We start from the raw sequence: 14,946 nt of genomic DNA on the forward strand, positions 1-14,946 counted from the left end.
AAAATGTTGCACCCACTGCTACATTTTAGTGGACAGTAATGGATTTTTATTGCACTTTATTTATCTGGCAGCCATGGTTGCAGATTCATACAGGCTGTAATGGTTATGTTGTTTATTTATAGGTTAGACAACCCAAAGTATGTTGCAAATTAGCTCCCTGTTGGCCAGCTGCAACATGTGAAGGCTGTTTACATATCAGAAAACATCAGCCATGTTGAAAGAACATATTATACACTGATATAACACTAACAGGGGACATTCTGATGCATACAGTACTTTCACTTTTGATTCCTTTTAAATAGCCTACATTTGGTGGTAATGTGCATGCACTTGAGGACCTTTGTGAGTTTTTACATGAAAACTACATCATTTTCAGTCAAAAGCAGGCAATGGGCTCAAAAATAAAACCTCTTCCCCGTCAAGCTCACCTCACACCTTCAGCTTGTGGCTTGATGGTTGCTTGTGAGCAGCTCTGTGATATTTTCCAACTCTGAAACAGGCTGTGGAGGTGAGAGGCATCGCGCTGCTGGACACACAGCGTTGGATGGAATAAGTGGACAGAGAGTGAGTCAGTAAACATCAGAGCTGTTGACAGATCCATCCATCATCACTCTAAAATAACCGGGCACACATCAGGCACACACAGCACGTACAGGGGAAGCACAGTCGCTTGGTGCGCTGCAGCTCCCCCTACTGACTAAAAGACAAACGGCACTTCTCATATACTTGTGGAAACATGGCAGATAGCCTGTGTTGTAAAACGTTCAATAAACAATCCTTTGGCACGCGTAAACGAATCAAATGTCCTCTTTTGGGCTGAATGTGGTTACATTAAGTGCATCCACTGCGGCGTTATTGCTGCCTTGAAACATTATTTGCTCGCGGAAGACCGAAACCAAACAGGCTGTGGTCATTAAATGCCCTGTTTGCTGTTCCGAGAAAAGCTTTGACTCCGTTGAATGACTTGCTGGATCAATTATCGTCGGGCACGTGATGAGAACGTTTCGTCTATTTACGCTCAGCACTCGCGCCTGCTTCGTCTTTTTCCGGTAATATCCACCGGCCACGAAATATGACACCGGTCGCCATGGAAACAAAACAACTGCAATTACCCAAACATGGTCAAGGGAAGTGAGACTACGCGGCAGTCGCGTGCTGACGTCACACACAGCACGCACTGTGCCGCTGTAGAATCGGATTCCCTTGAACCTGACAACAGCGAAGCCGAGAACGAGCTGTGAATAAATCATTAACCTGCTGTGTCTGCAGCTCCCACTCTTTTTAAACACCATCCAGTCCACGACGGTTGTACTTTATGCAATCCGGAATCCAAAACTAGGCCCGCTGTCATCTTCTGATACAGAGCTGAAAATAGTTAATTCGTGACCCTATTTTGTAGTTTGTTTGTTTGTTTGTTTGTTTGTTTTAAAGCTATCGCAGCATATGATTTAACCTTTATCAGCAGCTGGAGATTGAACGGTTGTCTTGTCATTGCAGTTTTCTTGTTTTGAGCCCTTCTCATCCATGTTGTGCTTAAAAGCTGAGGGAAACGCTCATTGATAGCATAGCATTTCAGAACAGGGTCCATTTAGTAGCAGTTCTGCAGCTTTCAGCCACATGATATGATCATCATACCATATGAAGGGATGGTGTGAGACACGTTATGCATGGAAGTATGACGGATCAGGAAATGGCACTGTCATGGAATAGTATTTGTTCAAATTTCCCTGCAGAGCACTTAAGGTCTTTTTGTCCACAAAGTTCATTCATCAGTTCATGGTCTTCCTCAGCATATGTGAGGAGACAAGCTGATGATCACTTGAGACTCTTTAAAGACCTTAGAGTGCTCCAGAAGAAAAGGAAATCTGAACATCTGCGATGCCGCTGATGAAGATCATGCGATATGACCAAGTGCTCTGGAACAATAAACCCTGTGTGTGACTGTTTCAGATGAACATCCAGATTTAATGACTGAATGACAACAACAGTGAGACATTGTTTTCGGTCGTCTTATTTTATTTCCAGCGTTATACAATTTTTTTTGCATCTGATCATTTTTGATAAGTAAAAAAATAAACTATGTCATAAAATACATCTTGATAAAATACAGTACATGGCATGATCTTTTTTTTTTGAATGGAAACACTTGAAAGGAAATCTCAAGTTAGGGGACACCTTACAGCAAGATGTTACACCTATACACTACACATTAGTAACCCTGTTATTTTCACTTGTTACAACACAACTTTGTCAACAGTATTACACACACATTAGGCTACTGAGAGTGATCTAACTTCACATCACATTTAGGGATTTCAGAAACACAAGATACCACCTCTTTTCCGAGTACGGATGACTTGTATTTGCATGCATTTTTGTCACCAGCACAAAGTCTTATCTGAGAGACTTGCACCAGCGGTATGGAAGAAGTCAACCCTGTTACAGTCACAGAAAACATGTCATCTACACAGCCTTTGATGTTTAGGTTTACACAACATCAAAACTCACACTACAAAAGGTTATTTGAGAGGGAGATCATAGCTTGCTGGCTGGTTAGAATACAATTACAGTATCACTGCGTTGCATAACTTCTTTGCATTTACAAGGCCAGGAGTGTTGGAGAGTTAAGACTATCTTTCATTAACTCAGACGCACCAAGGCTGCCTTTGAGGCTCTCGAAGCCCTCGGCCAAGGAATCAATCTCAGAGTAATTAAAGGAGAACACTGTGCGGTAATTGCTACAAGTGGGACTGGAAGACATGACTGGCGTGCTCAAAGATTCAAGGTCATTCGCCACAGATTTGTACAGGGTTTCCCAGTCTGAGAGGCAGAAGGGGCTGCTCAGGTCTATGTCAGGGACGGATGCAGCCATCTCAGAGGTCACCGCCATCTCCAGGCTGGGCACCAGGTCATCCAGGTCATCTCCTTTTAAGTCCTCCAGGGCCTCCTCCTCCGCGTTGGAGCACAGGAGGATGTTGGAGTTCCCCAGAATGGCTGCAGCAGGGATGCAAGGGACACTGTCCACGTCTTGACCAACGGGGGCTTCTCCAGCGGCGGTGCTGCTCTCTGGGGTTTTTTCATTCCCTAAGATGGACAGCAGCTGTGGGGAGGCCGGAGGATCCTGCAGCATCGTGTTAACATCGCCTCCATGATCCTCCTCATCACTTTCATTGTCATTTGCAGGTAGTTTGCAGGATGGTTTGTGGGAGGCAAAGACCTGCTCCAGTCTCTCCTTCTCCTTCAGGAGCTCGTCTATCTCTGTCTGGAGGACAGCCTTCTCGTCTTCAAGCCTGTCGGTTTCCTGAGGTGAGGAGGGAAAATTTAGACTTAGTGTGAGAGGAGCATGAAAACACTGCCACCCAATGGTGTTCTGCAGTCAGCCCTGATGTACTCCTGTTATCTTTAATGACTGCCGACATGCCAGTACATCGTGTACATGTGCCGTGGGGATTTTCTCTGTATGTTTTCAGAAAACCGCATACTTACTGCTTGCAGAGTGTCTATCAGCTCCCTCCGTCTGTTGCGACACTTTGCTGCAGCAATCTTGTTCCTCTCCCTCCTGATCCTCCTCCTTTCCTCTTCCTCTTTGGAAGGCTAAAATCAGAAATGGGCAATTTAAATGCGCATCCTGCTTAAGTTTTGTCATATCAGCAGTTGGCTCTTCAACACCATTTCACTTGCCAAAAAAAAAGAGAGAGACAGGGGAAGGAAATCTTCGGTGCAGTGTGTGCTGGGAACACTGAGCTGCTCGATGCAGGCTCTCTTTCAGTTCAGGCGTTAAAATGCTGCACCACTGGCACCGTCTAGTCAAGCACGTGAACGCGCACTTTTATGCAATTTCCCGTGCCGTCCACAAACAGTGCTCCAAAAGTAATTCCTCTGCGCCAATTTGACAAAATCCATTCCCCTTCTGCGCTTCTCTCCGCAATAATGTATTTGAACAATTCGCTACAGTAATTTTACTCTAACAGTAAAAGCAATCGATGGCTCTTTCACGTCCTGTTGACAATATCGCGATAACTCAGTTTTCATATTAACCTCTTTAAGTAGAAAAGGTGTCGTGGGGAGGACTAGGATAGAATAGTACTGAAGAACTATACGGATCCTTTGATCGCTTGCTCAATGGACTGACTTAACCTATTGATTGACTGACTTCTTGATTGACTGACTGATTAATTGATAGGCTACCTGTCACATTATTTCTGAAATTGACATTTCATCACCTCCTCCCCACCCTGTTTTCCTGCATACCTTGTCTTTCAGCCCTTTCCTGGTGGAGGGCTTTGCCTTGCTTGCAGCTGCCCGGGAAGACGACTGGTTCGCGCCGTGAGTTTTGCTCTTTGCGCGGCCGGACGACGGAGAGACAGATGTGATGACTGTCGGCTGCACCATCCACCTTAGATCCGGCGAGGTTGAGATTGCAGTCACAGTCGGAACAAAGGAGTCTGCTGCACTAGTCTCAGTATCCTATTAAAAAAGAACATCATCACTGATACATGCATATGCATGCTGTCAAACACTAATTTAGCTTATCTGATGAACGAGGACCCACGTTCGTGGCTGACCTTTAGATGTGCTTAAATGGTACATCAATCACATGGATGAGGAATGCCAAAAAATACAAAACCAATACGGTCTACGAATCCATCAAAAGCAGCTACATGCCCTATCATCACATCCCTATTACTCATTTTCATCATCACCATGATCTTCATCACTATAAAATGAAAGGTCACGACCAAGACGTGTCTGTGTGAAGTGCATTACAAACCATTTCCCTGAAATAAGACTTCATATTATTGCGCTGTCTTTGCGGATTTCGCACACATGCATGGAGACTGTATAGCTCGTCTATGTGTTTGTATAGACTCATTTTCAGCACGGGACAGTAATCCTGTCAAAGCTGTCTATGGAATGCACTTAGATATGTGTGTGAACATTTTGTACCCAGGCCTATACATTAGCCTTTTGAAACCAATATCAGCATTATGCATGAAGAATGAAATGAAGATTTCGTTTTGTGAGGATTATTTTTTGGGCGATCTTCTACCTTGGCGCTGTCCACTGATGATGAAAGCGAGTCAGGAGGATGCTGGCTGCACCCAGGGGTGTCCCCGCCAGGCGATGCTGTGCTACAGCTGGACGATGAGTCGAACTCAGTGCTGGAGTCTGGATGCATGGTCTCGTCTAAAATGACTGCATAAAAAGATATTAGTAGTCTATCTAATCTAAGAAGAACACTGACGCCTAAACACCTTTCTATATTCCATTTGCCAGGTTCATAAATGGTAACTGTGCAGATTGTGGAGAGGCCCGCCTTTTATAGTGAGCTGGAATTTTATGAATGAAATCTGTGTGGCGAGACTGAACCATTTTACAGAGGGAGAGGTAAGAGGGGAAAAAGGCGAGCAGATGTTTTCCACTTTGACAATGAAATCCGATAAATGTCTGAACAGCAATATCATCGGTCTATTCATGTCAACTTATTTTATTAACTCGAATGTCAATAAATAGCAAGCATATGTTAAGTGACACCCCCGCCTACAAGAGGTGCCCATCGCCATGAATGAACTACGTCATTTCACGTATGCAGCATCTGCATCATATACATTATGTTCCCTTTCTGTCCACATATGTGCACGACATGTATCTTAATGCCACTGGCGCGTTCATGGCGGCAGAAAATGTTCTTGCAGGTTAAGGGAGGTGACAACGCTGCACTATCTGAATAATCAGTTTAGAACAGTGGGCCTGGTCTTATCCTCCGAATCGCTCAGGGTATAACAATGCTGGTGTACTTTATAAAGGCTGCGGTGCAATATTATAGAAGCTGCCTCCATTTATTATTTTTATACAATATTGTGAGACCCAGCATGATTTAATTAATGCACACAGCTTCCAGCACACCAGCTGATTATTTATGGGCTGCTAAATGAAGTGCCATCCATACATCACACTGCCTTTCACCTGTCTGTGCACATGAATAGAGCTCCAGCAACAGAACTGTCGCTGTAGTAAAGCAGCCAATCGCCGAGTGGACCGGTCGAGCCATATATGGTGATTCCGGTGAACGGGGATGGGGGGCGCGCTGTGGCGCACGGAGAGCGCGCAGACGGACGTGTGGCTGTGTGTGGCCCACTCACTCACAGTCACAAAAGAAAGTGAAACATGCGCTAAAAAGCTCGCCCGTCATGCATTTACCTGATATCAGCGTCATTAGCTGCGCCTTGAATGTCCACAGAGGCGCTGAGAGGCGGGCAAACCCCTGCACTTATGACCCACCTTTTTAGGACAACAATAGGACGCACATAGCTCTTGAGGAGCAGATATGGATCTGTGAAGGCGTTACAATTCGTAACATCACACTAACTATTATTAGAATATTACGCCTCATTTATTGATTTGATGGCCGATTTCCTCGTGATGATCATCGATGAGACAACAGCATTGCTTTTCACACACACTAATCAGATGTGTGGATGCAATTTTATTGACACCAATGATGTAAGCGTTATTCCCGTAAGGTCTAATCCAGCTACTATAAGAAAAGGGATTGTATAGGCTATATTTAGGTTTCAGATGACTTCACAGATCCACCGAAGTGAAAGCGATAGATGATGAATAGAGGGGGGCCTCTCCCTGCTCAGAGGGGCTGCGCTCCCGGCTGCTTCCCGGTAGTCACAGCCCCCTCTGGGTTTGTTTACCGGCATGTCATTAGGTGGTCGGCTTGAGCCTATTCAGTCTCCGGCGGCTCAAGACCAGAGGGGGTTCAAAGGTCGGACATAACTGCAGACGCCCCTCACTGCAGCTCAAAGACTTGTTTTCATCAAAGCAACTTGAGCGTGAATGTGCACAGACCGGCGGAGTTTATTTTTAGACTCCGTGACATTAGCTTTCAAAGTTCATGTAAATTTTAGGTTAAATAGTCTGTTTAAGTTGACTGTGCTCCTAACACGACTGCAACTATGTAAATAATCTTAGACCAAACTTAAATGTCCCAGAGATTGTTTTAAAGATTTGTTATAAAGGTGAATAAAATCAAATCAAGATAAAGTAGGGCAATTTAAAATGGGAGTGTAACTCACCTAAAATGACATTCCAATGCAAAATGCTTTACCCAAAGTTGTATTATCTCATCCATCCATTAAGAAGCCCTCCTCTGTGTTGTTGCAAACTAACTGATCTGATTGATTTTTTTCCCATTATTGTTATTATGCTCACTAACTACATTACATTATTAGAGTCATCAAGTGGCCTACATGCTAACTGTTAACCCATCTTTGAGGCTATGTCTCTGAGTACATCTGTTCTTTCCTCTACAGAACTAAAACAACATTGTTCAGAACTAATAGTCCAGGTCAGCATTATTGATTTGGAGGCTGCTGCTCCTGCCAACCGGTTAAACAATATACTCAAACAATCCACAAGTCACACGGGTTGTTTGGTGTCCTGTTTCATTCCGCTGCTGAACGGGCAACACGGAGGGAGCGCACGTCTGAGAGCCGCAGCACAGACAGAGCTCTCACTCCGACACTGTTTCCTGGAGCCAGAAATTACCCTTCACGTAATGACGTACTGTATGGGGCCTCTGTCGCACGCGACACCGAAGAATGGGATTGATTTTACGCTGCTGAGTGATCTGTCGTCACAACACAAACGATCGTTGTTGCCATGCAAAATGAGGACGTCACTGACGCGAAGGGGTGGAGTGTTGCTATGCCAACCAGGAATGTTCAACAAAACACGAGCGCGGGAAAGAGCACAACTCCTCTGACCTGCATCGATGCACTTTGACACAATGGCACTATTATATTAGTTAACTGATGTCACGTTAATGCGTATAAACCTATTCTGTTTTTAAGAACAGCCCAACCTGTAGCTTGTTGGCCTACATCGTTTAGATAGCTGCTTAGTAAAGAGGGGCATTCCAGAAAGGACCCTCAAGAAAGCAATAAAAGAAGAAAACTTCACACAACTACTGTGAATGTAAGAATGATTATTGTAGACAGAGTTTTTGCTCTGCTTTTCACCCATTTATAGTTTTTTATAAATGCCAAATAAGCATTAACAACAAAAAACTACCAGCAAAAATTTGGTCAGGGTCCTTGTGCTTGTTCTGGAGGCATACTTCTCCATTAGGGGCTATAGTTACAGAAAAAGGGTGATGGATGATTTAAACTACTAATGTGAAGATCAATATCAAGTCTGAATGTTGTCTCATTGTCAACCTGCAGCTCAGTGATTCATATAAGTCAATGTCTGCAGAGGGAATCCCTCTGCCACAACGTTAGGGGAAGACCTTTATGATCGAGCTCAACGCCCCTGAGAAACTGCTGTCGTGGAAAAGTACACGCAACAAACCAGTTATCAGCTCGCTGTGCCACCAAACACGCCCTCACCTGGATTGCACACAAAGGGTACGAGTACTGCCTGAGGGCGTAATACACTGTCAATGCAAGTATGTCTGCTCTGACATGAATTTATGGTGTTCCTAGCGTACGTTCTCACAGACTTGTTTTGGGTTGCACGCAAATTAAGCACATTCTTTAGTCCCCTGCCAAGCCACGAAATTCTTTGCATGAGGTTGTTTGAAGTTCTTTACTCTAGTGTAACTAGAGATTATTGTTGAATTATTGTTTTTTTGCATACTAGTATAAAAAGACACTTATGAGGTTCGATTACCATCACATATCGAAACAATATTACTGATTTGAAAGGTTGAATGTAGTTTTAAAGCTGGAACATGAGATTCAGACATTCAACGAGGAGGCTTGAACGTCTGAAGTGATTGCTTCACTATTAGTGTGTTTGCAGTTTAATTTTTTCTGTGTTATAAATCTGGGTCTTCAAAGTTTACAGACATTCAGCACACTCCTTTCAGATTAATCACTCTCTTTGTATTACTAATACTTGACTGAAGCTTTACTGAAGGAATATAGCTTCTCCATTTTGCATGTTCAGAAACTTTGACCTCCCTGTGAATTTAGAATAAATGTGTAAAGATTTATCAACCGGGCTGTTTTTCTATTTTAATAATTAGCGTTGTATTCAATGAAGACGTTTGTTTTTTTTTGATGGTGACTGCTGAAGATATTTAATCTCAAACCAAACTGCAGCATTAGCTTCTGGCAGGGACACGGTCCAAAACGTGTTTAGACAGATCCCTGATGAGCATGGTTGGTGGAGCATCTGGGAGCTCCTGATCCGCCCAAGCTGGTCTGATCTTCAGATTCAGGTTGTTTGTCCTGTTAAAACGCCCCCAGAAAGCCCAGAATGCAATGCTGAAGAAGCAGATTTCAATCTCTGAGTAGTGTTGAATGTCACTTCTAACACAAGAGCATTACACCTGATAGACCGTGCAAGAGTTTCTCAAACGACAAATTGTTAAAGTGTAAATGTATTTTGGGTTTGGATAAAGTGTGCTTACGCCTCAGTGGTCGCTCTGTTAGTGAATTATAAAAATGCATTAATGGATTTCTTAGTAAGAGATGAGAAATATCTATATATACTGTATATATATTTGAATAAACTTTTCAAATGCACAGTGTTCAACTGTTCAAATTTACCTTTATGCACTCTGGAGTGTAGGATGTACTTTTGCTGACCATTATCCCAGTTCTTCAGTTATCACAACAGCCTCTGTGTTTGTTGTCTTGCATAACGTCATGTCGCTGTCGGCCAATCTCGGATGGTGTATTTCCCAGCAGGGTCCGCCCCTTTTACAGGATGCACCATATTTGGAAAATGACGTACTGGGGATCCCGTTTCTGGAATATTCCATTTCTTGAGGGTGAGTTTAAACTATATTTCAAAAGGTTACGTTTCAGCTTTAAGTACCATAAACTGACAATGTGTGTTTAGCTTTCAGTGCATTTAAACAAAATACAAGTAATAGTTGCCATTATTTCCGCGTTGTTATGTCGGTGTTTTGGTGTTTTCCTCCTCACGGCGCCGGGTAGGGAGCGCGCCCCTTTGCCGACGTCATTAGCTCTGAGGATATAAAAAGGCTCCGAGCTGCCACGGTTGGCATTCAAACTTTCAATAGCAGAGACAACCACAGGAGGAAAGACATCGAGAGCGGCACTTTTGAGTTTCTCACAAACCTACTAAAAGGATTTCCTCATCTCAAGGTTACATTCCTCTTCAGTAGAGTTTGTTTGGATCTTCCTGCTTGCTTTTTTTCGGGGAACGATGATGTTTACCGCTTTCAACACGGAGTGCGATTCTTCCTCCCGCTGCAGTACCGCCTCCCCGTCCGGGGACAATCTGGGATACTACCCGTCACCAGCGGGATCTTACTCCAGCATGGGATCGCCCCAATCTCAGGTACGTCCAGTCTCATGTTGATAAGCTTTTATTACAATATACGGTACATGATATTTACATGTATTTCTTTGGTTTGGCATGCAAGGAAGAGCTTGGGCATAAAAGGCTGCTTGAAGCATTCATTAAAAGATTCGCAGAAAGCTCACGCATAAAGTTTTTAAATAATAAACATTTGCTGAAGACAAATAGTAATAGGCAATTGACCTGCACTGCACACTGTGCAAGGCGAACTTCATTCATCCACCTGGAAACTCCTCAGAGAGCATGTAACGTCATAGTTGACATCATATGGATATTTTTAAACTGCCTAGCTTTTTATAGACCCCCTGCTTCATTCATAGACATCCTGCAATGCTGCATCCCCCTCCTGAAAGTATACCAAATGCACTCATGATCCTTTTGCTTCATTTCACAGGATTTCACTGACCTGACAGCATCAAGTGCCTCCTTCATCCCCACTGTAACAGCCATTTCGACAAGCCCGGATCTGCAGTGGATGGTCCAGCCTTTGATCTCCTCAGTGGCCCCTTCTCACAGAGCTCACCCCTACAGCCCCAGTCCCGCCTACTCGAGACCAGCCATGAGGTCTGCAGCATCCAAGGCTCACAGCTCTTCCAAGAAGGGCAGAATGGAGGTAATTATGATCTGACCTTATTCTTCAAGTCTTACATAACAAGTAGTAACTTCCATGTTACAGTGTACTAATTATCACAGAGCTGGAGGCTTAACTTTTTTTCGTGCATTGTGTGCAGATAACACCCGAGGAGGAGGAGAAGAAAAGAGTCCGCAGAGAGAGAAATAAGCAGGCGGCAGCAAAGTGCCGCAACAGGAGGCGAGAGCTCACGGACACTCTGCAAGCTGTAAGTATGCCACAGATTTACCGTCATTCATCAAAATGTATTTCTTGCCAAAGCTAATAGCCGTTTTATCCGACAGCCAAGTTAATGCCACTTCCTCTATTTCTCTCTCCCTTGCAGGAAACTGATCAGCTGGAGGATGAGAAGTCCAGCCTGCAGAACGATATTGCTAATCTTCTGAAGGAGAAGGAAAGGCTTGAGTTCATTCTGGCTGCCCATCAACCCATCTGCAAAATCCCCTCAGAGCTGGACACGGACTTCTCCGTGGTCTCCATGTCTCCTGCCCATCCCTGCCTCTCTACCAAGGTGTCCCAACCACAGACCACCATCCCAGAGGCATCCACTATCACACCCAGCCAGCCAACCTTCACCTCAACCTCAACCTCCAACTCGATCTTCTCCAGCAGCAGCAGCAGCAGCAGCAGCAGCAGCAGCTCCATCCTCCCCACCACCACCATCTCCAACAGCACAGTCAAGATGACAGACCTGGACGCCTTCGTCCTGGAGGAGTCTCTGGATCTGCTGACAAAGACAGAGATGGAGACAGCACGGTCAGTGCCAGAGATGGACCTGTCCAACTCCCTCTACACAACTCAGGACTGGGAGGCCCTTCACAACTCAACCAGTACCAATGACTTTGAGCCCCTGTGCACGCCCGTGGTGACCTGCACACCGGCCTGCACCACCTTCACGTCTTCTTTCGTATTTAGCTTCCCAGAGGCAGACACCTTCCCCACTTGTGGCATCGCCCACAGGAGAGGAAGCAACAGCAATGACCAGTCCTCCGACTCCCTCAGCTCACCCACCCTGCTGGCCCTTTAAAGACTCTTCCAAGAACAATAACACTTCCTATCAAGCACATTTTCTTGATGTATGAGATAGATGTGCAGATCACAGGGCTATGGAATGGACTTGTACCAGGAAGCAAATTATTTCTGATTTTATTTGCCTTCATCTATACTTGCCTATTACACCAATGTAGCAAGTTAAAAAGCATGTTTTAACTAATACCACCTAGTCGTTTTATGAGTTCATATATGATTTTAATGGTGCTAGATAACAATATTTGTTGTAGTGCTGATGTGTGTTCAGAGCAATAGTTATTATTGATCCAGTTTGTTTTCTGGTTGATGGAATGTAAGAGTAATTGTGAACTGTTAGTAAAACTGAAAAACCTGACATGCTTTGTGTTAACCATGGTCTGAGTGGTCTATCTCAGTATGAAGTTTTCTGTGAAAACAATAGTGGTTTTAATTTATTGAATTTCAATTTATTTTTTTACAGAGAGAGTAAAGTGAATGTTGTTTGCGAGACATGTAAATAAAAGATAGTGATATTTCAATTCAGTTTTTTGTCTGACTAAATCTGTGGCTCTTCGCTTACGTAAGCATTTTGGATAACTAGCAGGGAGACAGAATAGCAGCTCCAGTGGCTCCATTCAACAGTCAATTACAAAAATGTCTAAAATTAGTCTCCATAAGGGATAGCTGTATTTTTTTCCTGCACCTCCACTGGCTCTATTTATTGTTCCGTCTGTTGCCAAGGTTAACTATACGTCAGGGCGCTTACGTCAGTGCGTTCTTTCCATTTTTTTAAATTTGCAAGCGTAGCGCGGTGACGTTGCACTTCCGTGCCCAAAGCTTGGACGAGTCGGTTTTTTGCTGTCTGCCAGCAGAAAGCAGACGGGCTGCTCCGTCAGACACCTTTTTCCGCTTGAACACACACACGTCTCAGACTGTCTTCTGGGTTTTCTCCACAGAAAAATTTGATTTGACTGTTCCCATGTCCAAAGGGAATAGAAAAAACGCCATACATTTCTTCCCTGTAATCGAGTCGACATGTTTTTTTTTGTTTGTTTTTTTTTATGTTCTTGTTGCAAAACAACCGCTGCACACGCACGCACGGTTATAGCCGAGAGAACTCGGAAGAGGATCCGAAAGCAGTGCTTCAACCACGATCTACGTTTCTTTAAACTATATAGTTCTTTCCGATGGTTTGAGTTCCACAAAATATCACTTCCCAAAGGCAGACGCGCATGTTAGTGACAGCACAAAGCGAGAAAAGAGTCCACGGCTATAATTCATGAAGGCACAGGCAGCAGTTTGGACTTCCTTAGCGATTCTTTGTGCAAATGGTCTGGGGCATACAGACAGCTGAGCATGAGGTGTAAAGTGACTGTCTGCAAAGTGGTGTTTTTATTCAGCCTGTTCCACTTCATCCCTGTCATCAGACACTGAATCCACCGCTTCTGGAAGCACAGCTGGGCCGAGATTAGCACCGATGTGCCAACGTCACATCAAAATGTCTTGAATGACAAGCAGGTCACATGTTCATATCTAATTTGGAACATGGTGATCGAGAAAATTAATTCACAAGTAGTGGAGCATACAGTGTTTTTCCATTGGTTATTAATGCAGTAATGAATACTGCTGCAGGCAAACAGAACTGGTGTGGGTTTTCTTTCCATGGACAGATCAGAAGAGCTGACTGAAAATCTTTTGTATTGTTTTCCAAGAAACATACAGCTGACTCAAGATGTGTGAACAAGTTTTTTTTTTTTTTTTTTAAAGTTGACCTTTTTAATTTTGTATTTTTAGAATTTTTATTTCTACTCATAGCTTCATGGTCCAGGTGCATGTAAGGTTAAAACTGGGAGTTGCATGCTTGGTTCTGTTTAGACTAATGCAGTCCTGTCTTGTCTTTCTTTCGAAACACAAAATTGTTATTTAGAAGCGAACACATAAACACAAAGACAGTAAATTCATCAGCAACACAATTTCGCTTGAAATGTGCCTGGATGGGTGGTCAATTTATGCAAGACTTTATTGCAATGCAGTTTGTCATCAGACCTTACCTACCGCTCCCTGCTACTCGTCATTCTTTCACCTCACTTGCTCATTTCACCCTTTATCAATATTTCACCATGTAAAGAATCACCGGAAGGCAGATTGCTTAATGGCTTGTACAGGAAATGCGTGGTGTGTGTGCGCGTAAGGGATATGCTGGGTGGAAGACTACCATCACACAATAACTAACTTACTCTGACGTTTGAGCCATTCCAGTGTGGACACACCCTTTTGTGCAATAGGCCAAGATGTCAACAGCTGTTCCTCTGCTTCCTGAATGGATACAGGCCTGCTCCTCCAAAGTACAACTTGACACAAATCAAAAGATTCAGACATTTCATATAGTTCCAATAATAAAAGTTGCAGAAGTACAATGCTACCTCCTTGGTTCTTGCTTGCAGAATGCTTTCTCAAATGCTCGACCTGAAAGCCTCTTGTTTTGGTAGCACTGTGCTGTTGTGTAACAGCTGCATTCTGAGTACCTTTCTGTTTTCCTTTGCACTTTAGCAGAGCCTCGTTTTCCTCAATAAAGCCTCTCTGTGCGACCATGCAGCGCCTAATAACTCTGTCTATTAATACCTCTATGCCGGCCCCAGGGAGATGGGGTAGCAGCAGAAATAGCAGGTGCCTATTGCTTCTTTTAACATCAGCATCAACAGCAGTAAAATTAGACCACTGTGACGCCAACCTGCGTCGGTGCTGCAACCCAGGGGAGGAACCAGGCAGTGTACGCCTGATAGAAAGAGAGGAGGAAAGTAAGAGCGAGGCAAGGGAAGAGGATAGGAGAAAATTATGAGTGTATGAGGATAGCAGGCACGGAGACAGACAGAGATCCCTGCCTTGGTGTAATTGTGAGCACAATAATGATGAAACAGCCGAGCTCGCCTCCCTGCCACGACAACAAGAGCTCAGCTTGG

The 14,946-nt window shown here is 43.9% G+C and overlaps 2 protein-coding genes across 2 annotated transcripts; one reads left to right on the forward strand and one right to left on the reverse strand.

Moving 5' to 3' along the window:
• Positions 1-2,002: 2,002 nt before the first annotated feature.
• Positions 2,003-5,346, reverse strand: LOC143336790 (protein c-Fos-like). Its single transcript, XM_076757131.1, has 4 exons — positions 5,051-5,346; positions 4,252-4,467; positions 3,487-3,594; positions 2,003-3,301 (listed from the first exon to the last, which is right to left on the reverse strand). The coding sequence occupies exons 1-4, from the start codon at positions 5,177-5,179 to the stop codon at positions 2,600-2,602; spliced, it is 1,155 nt and encodes a 384-aa protein (XP_076613246.1). The 5' UTR covers positions 5,180-5,346; the 3' UTR covers positions 2,003-2,599.
• A 4,680-nt stretch (positions 5,347-10,026) lies between these two features.
• Positions 10,027-12,525, forward strand: fosab (v-fos FBJ murine osteosarcoma viral oncogene homolog Ab). The gene is made up of 4 exons (XM_076756828.1): positions 10,027-10,326; positions 10,742-10,960; positions 11,079-11,186; positions 11,304-12,525. Exons 1-4 carry the CDS (start codon positions 10,192-10,194, stop codon positions 12,003-12,005), a joined length of 1,164 nt encoding a protein of 387 aa, XP_076612943.1. The 5' UTR covers positions 10,027-10,191; the 3' UTR covers positions 12,006-12,525.
• The last annotated feature ends 2,421 nt before the right edge of the window (positions 12,526-14,946 follow it).

This window comes from Chaetodon auriga, chromosome 18 (genome assembly GCF_051107435.1).
Source record: "Chaetodon auriga isolate fChaAug3 chromosome 18, fChaAug3.hap1, whole genome shotgun sequence".
NCBI lineage: Eukaryota > Metazoa > Chordata > Actinopteri > Chaetodontiformes > Chaetodontidae > Chaetodon > Chaetodon auriga.